This window comes from Syngnathus leptorhynchus, chromosome 1, assembly GCF_054491065.1.
Source record: "Syngnathus leptorhynchus isolate UIUO chromosome 1, UIUO_Slep, whole genome shotgun sequence".
Classification (NCBI taxonomy): Eukaryota; Metazoa; Chordata; class Actinopteri; order Syngnathiformes; family Syngnathidae; genus Syngnathus; species Syngnathus leptorhynchus.
The window spans coordinates 4659620-4672527 of NC_141195.1; the positions used below are offsets into that span (position 1 = coordinate 4659620).

A 12908-nucleotide genomic window follows, 5' to 3' on the forward strand; every position below is an offset into this window, starting at 1 on the left:
TGAAAAGGCAAAAGGGTGTTTCGTATGTTTCACATGCAAAAATTGGGCACAGTGTTACTTTTGGAATAATCCAGCACACATTGACCACTACGGGAAAGTGCTTCTAAAACATTCACTTTCAAACCTGATCACAGAACCAATCAAGTTTGTAGAGGTACCACTGTATTATGAACTTGTGCATGTTTGAACCTTGGCAAATGCTACTGCAACAAATCACAAAACTTCAATCTAGATCTTTGAGAAAACAGTTTTATTTTCTTTCAAATACAAGTATACAAAGTTGTTCAGTCAGCAGCAAATTGCAATGAGACAGTTTTAAAACTGACACAAACACAAATGGCAGCACTCCAGCTAATGGGGAGGAGTGATAGGATCTGCAAAAAAAAAAGAAAAAAAAAGTCAATTAAGTCAAGCTAAGGCATGTTAACATTTGGGAGTGTTCATGCTCTAAGGAAAAAAAAAGAAGTGTTTACACACTCTAACATGGTAGTAAACTAGTTCAACAATGAAGACTGCAGTTTACCAATCTTAAAACAAAAATTCAAGTATTAATTGACAATGGGAAGATCACCTTGAGGTACTAAATAGGCTACCAAATACTTACATTGACATGTGTACGAAATCTCCAAGTACTTGTAAATGGTTGTGCATGGGTCTCCAAAAACAACATTGCTGGCAGTGATTGCACAGCCATAGTTTCCATTACACCTATGAATGAGGAAAAGGGATTATTGCCTTTCCAAAGGAAACAAAATATGCATCCTGTGCTATTGCACATTTTGGTAACATGGTCAGTTGGGCGCGTGCAGTCAACATTTTCTAGCTCACGAGCTGCCCTTCTGTATGAACATGTGGTCCGGTCACGGCGTCCGTAGTCTGCGCCATGGACGTAAATAACGCGTCCTAAATCTGGCATCAGGATGAGACAAAGAAGGTTGGTGATGGAACTGCAGTGTAAAAACATCAATACATCTATTGCATGTGCATAAAAATAATGGATTCTTGATTTAATGAGTCCAAAATCCCATTTAATACTGTAGTTTTTCAAATTAGTTAATTTCAGAATTAAGAGGGGGAGGGGTCTTTACCAGAAGATGGTGCGTAAACATGCCTGGCAAGGGTGATGGGACCAACAAAGGCCATCACAACAAATGCTGCACCATTCACAAAAGTCAGAAATGGGGGACAGATCTTACCACAATGCAGGTGTGCCACTGATCCCTCACGTCACCACAGTAACTGTTGGAGTGAATTATAAATTAGAACAGAATCGTACAGATTCTTTTCAGCACATGACCTACTTGCTGGCAAGCACGTAAAGTTGGTCTCCAAATATTTGAAGGTGTCAGCACAGGGGTCAGGTTTTCGGAAATCCTCCAAGCTCAATTCACACAATTTCTTTCCATTACAACTGTAGACAATTGGCATAAGACAAAAACAGTCATTTTTAAAGTAATAATTACAGACAGGGGAGCCACCAATCTCACCTCAGTTACAAATAGGTGGTGGGTGAGATTTCCACATTTATGCAAGCACCTATTACGTTTCCAACGACTCATGCCCAAAGCATACCTTTTCTTGAGCCTGTTAGCAGTGTTTGGCTGAGTACAGTGAGTGTTTGCCAGATGCTTTTGAGGTTTGTCGTCGGCACAGACCAGTGAGTTTGAGCGACCATACAAAGCTTGCTGCACGAATGATTACTCCACGATCTGTTACACAAGTGCACAATTAACATGGAACGTAGTCTGGTTGCAGTCAGTGATCAGCTTCTAATGAATATATTTTTATCAGGATAAAGTTCAGAACAAATCTTTAATGAGTGAATAGCTCTACTTCTGCTAAGCCAATCAACTCTATTAAGAACATGACATTTAAAGACACAGATTGAAGTCTTACCACAGTATAGGCGGACTTACAAGATGGACTTGCAAATCGCCGTAATCGCATGTGGTAATTTTGTCTGCAGAATCAACAACTGCAAAAGAGAAGGGAAAAAAAAAAGTTAATAAAAATCAGTTTTAACAAGTTTCAGAAACAGGAATCATACTACATTTAGACAGACACCTGCTATGAGGAGCAGACATGTCGCTGTCAGCACTGAAAAACAAATATCAGTTTAGCTTGACAAACTATGACTGTGGACATTTTATTTTGGACAGAAAGTTATTTCACTGATTTTTCTATGGAAAGGGTTGGCTGATTAACCAACAGACAGACATGTATATGACTGAAAGCATCTTGAGAAAAGCTCAACCCTGCTCATACAACAATATTATAATTTACATCTATGACTATAAAAATAATAAACCTTTGCTGATGTTGATTTGTAATTATATTTAGTTTTCCTTTCTCCCTTTGCATTCCTGAAAGAACCATGCAATTTGGAACATGCAATAATTATTATTTTTACTCACAAACTGCTGCAGTAAGTCTAAAGGAGCCCCATGCCATTTTCCACATGGCCCTGTCTGTAACACTTGTACATGGTGAGGTGAGGCTCATTCCAATAGATAGTGGCTGCACGGCTTCCAGTCAATCTGCTAATCAACAGCCACACGTTCAATGGGCGAATCGATCAACTCGACACCCCCTCATTTGAAAAATAAAATAAAATAAATCCTTCTGTGTGCAGGACAAAACCTGTCAAAAGAAAAAGAAATAAATGAAAGTGAAAAAAACCCATTAAAAACGGAATTAGAAAATACATTCAAATTTTTTTTTGAAAGGTTAACAAAAGTGTTTACTACAATATATAAAAAAAAATAGAGAATAAAATAGCAAAATAGATGTGGGAATAAATATTAAAATAAATATATACATAGAATTAGATATCAATATATGTATTCTTATATTTTTTCAATTACACATCTTTTATATTCATTCTCAATTTCACTTTTATTTATTTTTGATTTTGGCAGTTATAGTCCTCCATAGAAGATGGCCAGCATTTTTTGTCAGGCCATTATTTTAGGAACAGACTTTTTGTTCAAAACATTCCAACAGGACTGAAACGTTGAGGGGGTAGGGCTATTGATTACCAGATTGGCTGTAAGCCTGGCATTTGTTATAAAAACACATGATCCTCTTTTCATCATCATCATCATTATCGTTTGTCTTACAGACTGCATCGTGCCAAAGAATGGCCTCTTCGCTGAGATTTAGTGCTGCATTGTGTGAGTACCCACTTTAAAGGCATATCTGTTACAGGTCAATTGTTAATTTCAAGGAGACTGAGTCTAAATTTGATCATTTGTAGCAGTGTAATGTTCTCTTCACAAGTGTTGAGCGAAAGAATTATCATAAATAATCCAGCTGTTTGATAAATTTACAATTGAATGATAAACACAATTTCGTACAACCTTTTGTTAAACTGGATTAGAAACAATCTCATCAGAAATATCTTTGGCCAGTCTGTAAATCATATTTTTATTTTGCAGTGCTGTCAGCAATGGCTTTGCTTCTCACACCAGGTAACTATCAGATTTAATGCCCAGCATACACAAGTAGCCTCTCATTTCCGTTATTCTCAAACAATCTGTTGATTCATTCACATTGATTTCTGCAGTTGTTTATGCTGGAGAGCAAGTGACTACCTGTGATTTGTATGGTTTAAACATCCATCGCCTGCACTGTGGTAAAACATGGTCTTAAGAGTTTATTTAAGTTTGGGCTTTTTTCCAGTTCCAATCTCCAGTTTAAAGATGGTCACCCCAGCGCCATGTTGATTGCTGTCTCTCCCTCCCAGATCATGGCGTGATAAACGTGCAGCAGGCTTTGTATGGTCGCTCAAGTTCACTGATATGCCACGAGGGCAAATCTCATCAAGAGCTAGCAAATGTACAGTGTGCTCAGCAAGGCACTTTCGACAAAATTAAGACAAGGTATTCATTGGGCTTTGATGATCGTTGAATGTTTATACAGAATCACATAAAAAAAATCACGCTGCTACCCTAAATTGCCTTGACAATTCCAGATGTCTGCATTGCATTGCATTTTAATGTGGATGTTACAGCAGAAAATGGAGGAACTGTTTTTAGTTTGTAAAACTGAAACATTTCTTAGAGAATTGTCTACTAAAATCATGACTAACATAAATTGAATCAATGTACCAATGCATTTTAAATTCAAAACATGATTTCACATCTACATATTATAGAGTAGCAGCTGTCTGGCATCACCCATGTGGTAATGGCATATGAAAAGTGTAAAATGTGGATTATGCTTGTAACTTTTTAAAGGGCCACTATTGAGTTATGCTATTTGTTTCCAGATGCAATGGAAAGATGGTGTGCGAAGTTGGCATCAATGACTTGCGCAACCCTGATCCATGTCCTGGCACCTTCAAATATTTGCAAACAAACTTCACCTGCTTGTATGCATGTAAGTCACCGGTGTGCCATAGTGTGTAGTCAATACCTTAATTTTAATTTTCTCTACAGTTACTAGTGTGGCGTGTGAACAGTCAGAGGCGTATTTGTATTGTGGTGAGACATGATTTTTTTTTTTAAATATATATATATATATATATATATATAACTGAATTCCTATTATGAACACTGAGTATTTGGCTGAATCATATTTCAAATTTGACGTCAGATCCACAAAGTGTTATTTTCGTCTACGGTGCTGACTACGGACGTCGTGACAGAGTGACGTGCGCAAACAAAAGGCAGCTAAAAGAGATTGAAAATACAAACTGTCTGCGCCCAACGGACATTGTCTCCTCAAGGTATGGTAACGCACGTCAGGTAATGGTAGCCTGTTTTTGTCACAATTATCACCTTGTTCCGGATACCTGCAATTTGTGTCTACGTGCAGTGATTGATTGGTGACTATACAAAATGTAACTTTTTTTTTTTTTTTTTTCCCTCAGGTGCAATGGAAAACACAGCTGTAGGATAGCAGCCACCAATCATTTGTTTGGAGACCCCTGTGTTGGCACCTACAAGTACTTGGAAGTTTCTTATACATGTCACTGTAAGTAGTAGGTTGTTCATATAGAAAGTGGCTTTCTCTTCACAGAAAAGGCTTTGAAAATGAGTCCTTTTTGGTGACATTAACAAATTTGTTTCATTGTAAAAAATCATTGTTTTGTATGCATAGCTTGTACATTTTGCAATTTTATCAGAGTAAGATTTTTAAATTTATTTAATCATGGTACTGTCTAAACATGTTAAACTTTTTTTTTTTTTTTTTTTTTCCCTACAGCTCCAGGTAGTGATTTAAAAAAAGGATACTAAATTTGTGGATATGGCACCTGCATTGTGCAACTGTCCACTGGCTGGTTCTATACTTTTGGTCATGCTGTTTCGGTCAGTGGCAGTCAAATTGTTTGAATTGGATCCACACCCCCTTTCCCCTTTAATAAAGAGACTTGAATTCAAGGCTTGTGAAATGTTACCAAATCATTACTACTTATGCAGTTTGCACCCTTAAAACAATCACATTTACTCTGCTCTTCCTGAGAGTTTTGTATTGCATGGTGTTGAAGCTGACATGTTTAATTTTTTTTAGCTTTAACTCGTAGTATTCTAAATGGGTCACTTTCACCTTATGGCAATTTTCCAAAAATGATGTGCTTGAAACTGTACGTGACATTTGTAAGGATCAACTAAGCGATTTTAATCAACTGATCCTGAGTGTCTGCCACTTAGTTGCAATCACTTTTGTAAGCAGGTGAATTTTGGATCTGTAAATGTACACCAGTTAACTGTTGGCCCAAGTTAAAGTCAGGTGAAAAGACACATCTGCAGAACTATTTCAACATTGTTCCATTGAGATTTCCCCTCCTGAAATGGTAAAGTGGAATGGCATTTTAATTTTAAAGCGTTGCCTGAACATGGGTCATGAAAGGTTCCAAAATGTTAATTATACATTGTAATAATGAAAAGATTACTACTTCTACTGTCATGACTCACTTGGCAGCTTTAGAAATTGCTATTTGTGTCAATCATTACATAACTCAACATTTTGTTTAATGAACTCAAACCTGTAAACATTGCAGCAAAGTGGTAGTTATCTTGGCAAGAATGCAGAAATGCTAGATCAAACCAGTCACTGTATGACAGTCATCCACAATTGCACTAACTAGTTCATTATGCAGTTCAAATGAAAACATCAGTTCAAACAATTTAAATGATTGCCACAGTAAATGTATTTGAATTTAGAATGAGGTGTGAGGGTGCTTTCAGGCTCAAACTAGAAAAAAAAACTATTAAATTTGCCCAATATCCGCTGCATTCTTAGAACTCAGCCCTTGTGGAAACCCAAGATTGCTGTACTACCAAATGACTGTCAAGTTGGGGATGTCTCCGGAGAGGTCTGTCTTAGACGGGTAGACCACCTTTAGGTTCCCGTCCTGGTCGACAGTTCGGACCTGTTGGATGGTCAAATCACTGCAGCCGTCTGTGCTAGTTGGCTGGCCTGATAGGGCGTCCTCTTCATCAGAGCCTGCTTCCTCGTGATGCTTGACCGAGAACTTGTTCAACTCTGCCATTTTCTGCAAGCAAACAGAAGTTATCCTTTTGCTTTGCACCGTTCTGACTTATTTCAAGGTTTAACGTTCTTAAAACTTTGGATGCTTTATATTTGTGTAATTTGAGCAAAAGGGGCTTACTGCAATCAGAGTGTCCATAACATCTTTGCAAGTCTGCAGGCTGTTTGCACTCGTCACTTCCAAAAACAACTCTTTGGTTGTCTTTTTGATCTGTTGAGGACAAGTGGCCTACACATCGTGTAAACCATAATGGACTTTAGCTTTTCTCAAATGGCCAAGAGAGAGTATGCTTTTTGAAGTCTTGTCATAAATCCTCCCCAAATTATAGTTTATATGAATCACACACATCACATCACAACACACCTTGGTTTTCTCACTGTTTGTGATAGGTGGAAATGAGATCACGTGGCCCTCTGCATCCACAATACAGTGATAAAGTGCTTTTCCTTGCAGAAGGTCCAGGTATCTGCAACAAGGTGGGAAGCATGTATTGCCTTTATTAAAAAAACAAAAAACAAACTGAAAGTTGCTTCGGATTTTGTAAGAAATGTGAGCTGTGAAAGACCATAAATTGAAGCATAAAAAATATCAAAATATACTTAGTGGATATTACAAGCCTATCTCTTGTTGAAATGATTGTGACCTGTAACCTACTGTATACAACTCGATCGATAGGAAAAAATAAAACATTCTGATAGCTGCATAAAAGTAGACACCCTGGTTGGGATATGCTGTTTAATTTTGAATGAATGTCAGTTCCTCATTGCCATTCTCTGTTTTTTTAGATTGTTCTCCGTCAGTGACGTGAAACACCAAATTGATCTGGTGTGGGAGACGTTTTACCACCAGCGGTGTGTGCTCAGCGTCGCTACCTGCAGCCTACAGGATGGAAAAGGCAACAGGTAGCACATTGTTTCTGTCTTTCACACCTGACTGTTTTTAGATGAATATAACTCATGCAGTAAAAAATGTAAATATTATGAGGAGAGATTTGTATCAAAACTATTGACCTTAACCTACATCCACAATTTTCACGTGTTTCACATCCCTAAATATACACTATAGTTCAGAACTTTGGGGTCACTTAGAAATGTCCTTATTTTTTAAATAAAATTGCTATTTTTTCGATGTTTTAAGAGGTTACACACACACGCACACGCACAAACCACATAGTGTATCGGTCTGAGCATTAATGAAATAGGTACTTTTATTCATTACATACACTTGTGACAAATGTTTGTAATTTTCCGTAGTACTTATTGCTATTCAGTGCTGCGACTGATGGCAAGATTGCAGTGTGGGCTTTGACCCAAGAATTCCACAGCTCGCTGAGTGGCGCTCCAACTGCGTTAATCCCCTGCCTCACCTTAACCGCCCACCAGAGTGGCGTCAACTCACTAGCTGTTTGGGTCCAGACACAAGGGCACCAAGATGGCGGCTACCTGTTATCCATTGCGAGCGGCGGGGATGACGGGATGCTGATGATGTCCACCATTAGAGTGGACTACCTGGACAATCATGGCACGCCTGTGGGCTTTACACAGGACCAGCCACAAACCCATCTTGATCTACATCTTCTCTCCCAATTGAGTATCCCTTTGGCCCATGCAGCCCCTCTAACTGCCCTTAAGCTCCTTAGACCAGGCCTGATAGTCAGCACCTCTTGCGATCAGAGAGTCTGCCTGTGGGAGCTCTGCAGTACTTCCATCAACCACAAAATGGTGCTGTGCTCCCATGTTGCTGATGCTGCAGGACTTGCGGTGTGGGAGGACCAGGTGATGGTGGCGGCGGAAAATGGAAAGAGGAAGGCCGAATCTGAGGCTGATGAGGTTTGTGGAAGGACAGAAGGTCAGACGCAGTTAGAACGAACAAAAGGGAATGCAGAGGGGCTAAGTCATAAGGACCAGGAAGCTGTTGGGTCATGGGTTAAGATAGACGACTCAATTATGAAGATGGATGCAGAAACTGAGTTTGGCAAGAAAATACATACTAACAACCAACATGGAGATGAGACAATCACAGGAATTGCTCTGAGATCTTGTGACAAAAGTGAAGGGACAGAAATTACGGGATGGGTATTGGTCTGTGGTCAAGGCTTCCAGCTTCTGCAAATTCAAAACAAAGACACTTATAAAGATGTACAGCTACATGAAAGGAGGAGAAGCGAGAAGGACAAGAGTGCACAGTAGCTTTACATGGAAAATTAACATAAGGCCACCAAGAAGTGGTTGTTTTTGACTGCACATGCCGCAATCATTAAAAGCATTGATTGTATGTTATGATTACACACTTTAAAAAATAAAGCTAATTTATTACGTTTCTTTAGTCATCATTTATGAGGCAGCTGCAAAGAATGTACTTGAATGGTTCAAGACCTGATGATAATTGTGTACTCAGTACTGTAGTTCAGTTTACTGTGGTGCAGTTTACAGCAAGTGCTGCAAAGTTCAGCATCCCTTCTTTGGTGGTGAGGTAAACACAAAGGACACACACACATAAACACACATATTTCAGAGTGTAATAAAAGGACATTTGGTGTTACATACTGATTTGAGACACATAAAAAGTATATTTCAATTTTTCTGCAATTTCCTAACCTCCTTGGCATACCTACATTATAGTGAGTAGCATTGCTAAAACAGCATTATGTTTTTCCTGACATTATGTGTCCTGATATTTTCCATAACACATTTATATCTTTAATACATTTTTATTCTGCTGCATGGCATGTTTTTTACTGTTAGTAATCCGTCCATCTTAGGCCGTGCCTGGTCAAAATTTGTCTGCACTCCGCAACAAGGTTTGAGAGATGTGCTGGGACACTTTATGAATGAATGAGCAATTTCATTTCTGACGCCTCAGTATCCATACGACATTGTGAAGAGGCTTGCAATGATATATTGCCGTATTGATTTTTTGAGCACACACCTATTATATGGGATGGGTAAAAAAATGAATCCAGGGACCTGCATGTGGCTGACATTTGCCCATACCGGGCTTAGACTGTCATAAACTATCATCAAAGAGATTGGATGGAAGAGTCACAGAAAGGCGCGACGGCAATGGAAATAAAACCAACCGATCGAGTTGTGCAAAAGGTATTGAACCATTGAACAACTGGACATGAGTTCACAAGTGTCGAGACGGTCAAATTAAATTCAGCAAATGGTTCTAGTGCATTTCAGGTTCATCCTGAATATTTACCCCAAATCCTTATACCTCCAAAGTTTTGTGATGTGAATGTATGTGTTTGCATGTGCGTTAGAGCAAATGGAGGGTGATAGTCCTTTTTTTTTGTTTGTTTAGTTGAATGCAGCATTAATATTTAAATGTATTAACTTCGTCTCATGTTGCCCTTGGTCTAGCGCCCATGTCACAACTTGTCATCGCAGAGAGAAAAGAGGAGGAGCGGGAAGGAAAGTGAAAACAGGTATGACCCTCAAGATACCAAGGAGAGACAGAAGGAAAGAGGTCAGCGTCAGTGCAAGTGTTATTGTATTGCTTACAAGAAAGGAACTACAGGTGAGTGAAAGCATTGCTCTTGTGCTGGCACTGTGAAGGTGAGGCGAGCTGGGGGATTATGGAAACATGAGAAGCTGCCCTGAGCATCACTGCATTTTGTAGATTCATTTTTAATCATCTCTATCCACAAATAAGAGAGCTGCATTCGAAGACTGACTTGTTCCATTTAAGAAACAACAAAGGTAGAACCACTGCTGCACATTTCATTTGTACATTTGCTTTCCTTGAAGTGTCTTGAACTCTTTGCCACTTGACTGGGCACGGTTATTTCTTGTCTCTTCAAATTGAAGTCCCCTCTTGTGATGATGTAACTCAAAGGGTCCAATTGACCTAATAGTCAACAGCTTTTCAAGTAAGTAACCTGAAGTACCAATGAGTATCTGTAAATAGCTGTACTTCTACAGTGGTCATATTTTCAGTAATTTGTCTGCACTGCCTTTTGCATGGCTTGTGTTTCCACGATGGGTGTGTAATTGATGGCAGTTATTAATGTGACTTCAGAGCTGTCACAGTAAATTCATCAAAGAAAACAAGAAACAAAAGCCCTGTTTAAAGCTGTGGTAACCCACTTTTTATTGGAGCTTTTCCAGTTCTGTATCATTCTTTGCACACAAAGGAAAAGGATGCTTTTGCAAATGGCAGCTTTATTCTCCAATAGAAAAAACAAGTTGTGTTTTTTATGTTAAAAAGAATAAGTGGAAAATTAGATAAATAGAAAAGATAAGTTATGTTTTTTTTAGTTAAAATTAGTTGTTTTTTTATGTTAAAAAGAAGGGACTAAGAACACTGGTCCATCAGCAAATTTTCTCACAGATGGCTTTTATGTTAAATCTATTTTGACCCTTTCAAACATGTGTTTATTCTTTCTTTTATGCCCTTTTTTGTACATTATTATTCTCATTATTATTATTTTAACATTGACCTATACAACCTTGGATTGTTCATGTTCTGTCAGTTGCAGTCCATCTTGGCGATGCCACGTGAACGACTTCCTCTCATTGGTTCTTCTGGAAATAAAACTGGTGAGCCACATGTTTTTTCCCAATTGTTAAAGCTACACTGGAATGTACATGAGAAATTCTCTCAGTTTCATTTGGAATTGCCTAACTCAGACTCATTTCTATTTACGTTTTACAGTCAAGCCTCATCTCCCGTCACGGACTCCCCAGCGTATGAAACGCAGAAAGCGCAGCCATCAGGAGAGACCTTCTGATCACGACGGACAACTTCCTCTCCTCTCTGATTCCACAGTGACACCCTGGCGAGCCCTCCTTCTCTCCGACTCCTCTTTTTCGTCTATTCATGTGGCCCCTTCTCCAAAACCGCCTCCATCGACCCCTCATCTTGGCAATGACAATGAAGAGTTAACTTTGAGTTTCAGCTCGAGCGGTAAGATTGTGAGGAAGATGGATTGTTTTTTTTTAATGTGTAGCCCTCTTTTTGTCTTTAAGAAATTACTCAATTTAAAATACAGTAGTATTGTGGTAGTAGCTTGACTATCCTGTGTATGTAAACCTATTCACATTGCTCTATTTTGCTCTTTAGATGATGGATGCAAAGAATTTATCACACAAGAGATGTGGACCCAATCAATGACACCTTGTCCAACACGTCTCCCTCCAATGCGTCCCATTACCAACCTCAGCTTCTCTCGCAGCTTCACTTTCTCTTTCTTTGAGCTTCCTCTGCATCAGTCACCTCGATGGCGTTCCGAACGTATGAAATGCCTTATGCAGCTTTTGAGACAGACACATTACTGATTTCACCCCCCCCCCCCCGCAGAAAAAAAACAAAAAAACCTAATGGCTGTTATCTGTTTTGACTTATGCAATTAGAATATTCATAAACTATGAATTATGTGTGTGTTTGGCTTGAACTATCAGTTGAATAACCTAATGGGCATTTTAAATGATGGAGCAGGCCACCAGTTTTCAGCAGCTATCTTGGCCGTGTGTGTGGGGGGGTCTAAATCCCTCAAAATTCTAGAAGCCTCCAATACGCACTCTCTAGGAAAAAACCGAAACAGTTCTGAGGGTTGTGGACCGGGCTCTGAGCGTACTGTGTGCACCTTTTATGTTCTCATCCAGCTTGTGTGGGGTTTTGCTAGGTAATCTGACTTTCTTCCAGCATTCCGTAATGGTGTGCTCTGAGAGATCATTACTGAGGCAGAGTAAATTTCCATTTTCTTTGCCGCTTTTGCTTAAATAAATAAATATGTATAAATTGAGATCCAATGATCATTATTTTAGTGCTCATACTTTGCGTGACCCGGCTGGTGGTGTACCATGAAAATCTAATGGGACATTAAAGGTTAAAGCATTATTGGCTCAGCCAATGGATACTGAACAATTCCTTGAGTGACGGCAGCTGTTGCGGTGCACTCTGGGACTTGTAGTATCTGATCCAAACTAAATGACAAGACCAGTTATTTTGCCCCAAATAAAGATGTCTCACATCATATTCAAAGAGTTCAGTTTCTCATCATTCGCTATAGTTAGAAAACAATAATTGGTAGAGTGGTCGGATCCCAACTGAGAGGTTGGAGGTTTGATCCCCGGCCATGAATCATGAAGTATTTATATCCGTTATGTAACAGTATAAATGATCCTCGAGCATGGGGAATGTACCGTGCAGTTGCCTCGTTTTTCCTGATATACTCTTTGTTTGTTTGATAAAGTATAAACTATATAGATTAGAACATTTTAGTACTGCATAGTTGTGTTTCAGAGGGGAGAGACACTGAAGAAAGATGCGCTTGAAACCCAATCCCAGTAATTTTTGCATTCTAGAATTATGTCTTGGAAGTGCAACTATTCATATATTTCCACACAAACCATAATAGAAGCATTCAGAGCAAGAGAGCGGAGGTGCTGGACTAGGACTGAAGGGG

General features: G+C 39.0%; 2 protein-coding genes and 1 pseudogene across 3 annotated transcripts; 2 read left to right on the forward strand and 1 right to left on the reverse strand.

The window, feature by feature from the left end:
* Window positions 1-229: 229 nt before the first annotated feature.
* On the reverse strand, window positions 230-1697 carry LOC147061472 (L-rhamnose-binding lectin SML-like; annotated as a pseudogene). Its single transcript, XR_015065665.1, has 6 exons — window positions 1573-1697; window positions 1302-1411; window positions 1197-1239; window positions 777-909; window positions 605-708; window positions 230-374 (listed from the first exon to the last, which is right to left on the reverse strand). The product of XR_015065665.1 is annotated as an L-rhamnose-binding lectin SML-like (transcript).
* Window positions 1698-3031: 1334 nt separating this feature from the next.
* LOC147061473 (L-rhamnose-binding lectin SML-like) lies at window positions 3032-5384 on the forward strand. The gene is made up of 9 exons (XM_085907478.1): window positions 3032-3173; window positions 3438-3470; window positions 3566-3634; window positions 3746-3881; window positions 4271-4380; window positions 4440-4484; window positions 4597-4729; window positions 4874-4977; window positions 5209-5384. The coding sequence occupies exons 1-9, from the start codon at window positions 3077-3079 to the stop codon at window positions 5238-5240; spliced, it is 759 nt and encodes a 252-aa protein (XP_085763604.1). The 5' UTR covers window positions 3032-3076; the 3' UTR covers window positions 5241-5384.
* Window positions 5385-10886: 5502 nt separating this feature from the next.
* On the forward strand, window positions 10887-11778 carry LOC147061474 (uncharacterized). The gene is made up of 3 exons (XM_085907733.1): window positions 10887-11040; window positions 11156-11407; window positions 11564-11778. The coding sequence occupies exons 1-3, from the start codon at window positions 10890-10892 to the stop codon at window positions 11776-11778; spliced, it is 618 nt and encodes a 205-aa protein (XP_085763859.1). The 5' UTR covers window positions 10887-10889.
* The last annotated feature ends 1130 nt before the right edge of the window (window positions 11779-12908 follow it).

Excerpts from the sequence above, each read along its gene's own strand:
- LOC147061473 (XM_085907478.1), top strand. The coding sequence starts at position 3,077 with ATGATCCTCTTTTCATCATCATCATCATTATCGTTTGTCTTACAGACT. Across the intron at positions 3,174-3,437 it reads GAGATTTAGTGCTGCATTGT|TGCTGTCAGCAATGGCTTTG; the intron begins GTGAGTACCCAC and ends TTTATTTTGCAG. Across the intron at positions 4,730-4,873 it reads ACGGACATTGTCTCCTCAAG|GTGCAATGGAAAACACAGCT; the intron begins GTATGGTAACGC and ends TTTTTCCCTCAG.
- LOC147061474 (XM_085907733.1), top strand. The coding sequence starts at position 10,890 with ATGCCCTTTTTTGTACATTATTATTCTCATTATTATTATTTTAACATT. Across the intron at positions 11,041-11,155 it reads TTCTTCTGGAAATAAAACTG|TCAAGCCTCATCTCCCGTCA; the intron begins GTGAGCCACATG and ends TACGTTTTACAG. Across the intron at positions 11,408-11,563 it reads TTTGAGTTTCAGCTCGAGCG|ATGATGGATGCAAAGAATTT; the intron begins GTAAGATTGTGA and ends TTTGCTCTTTAG.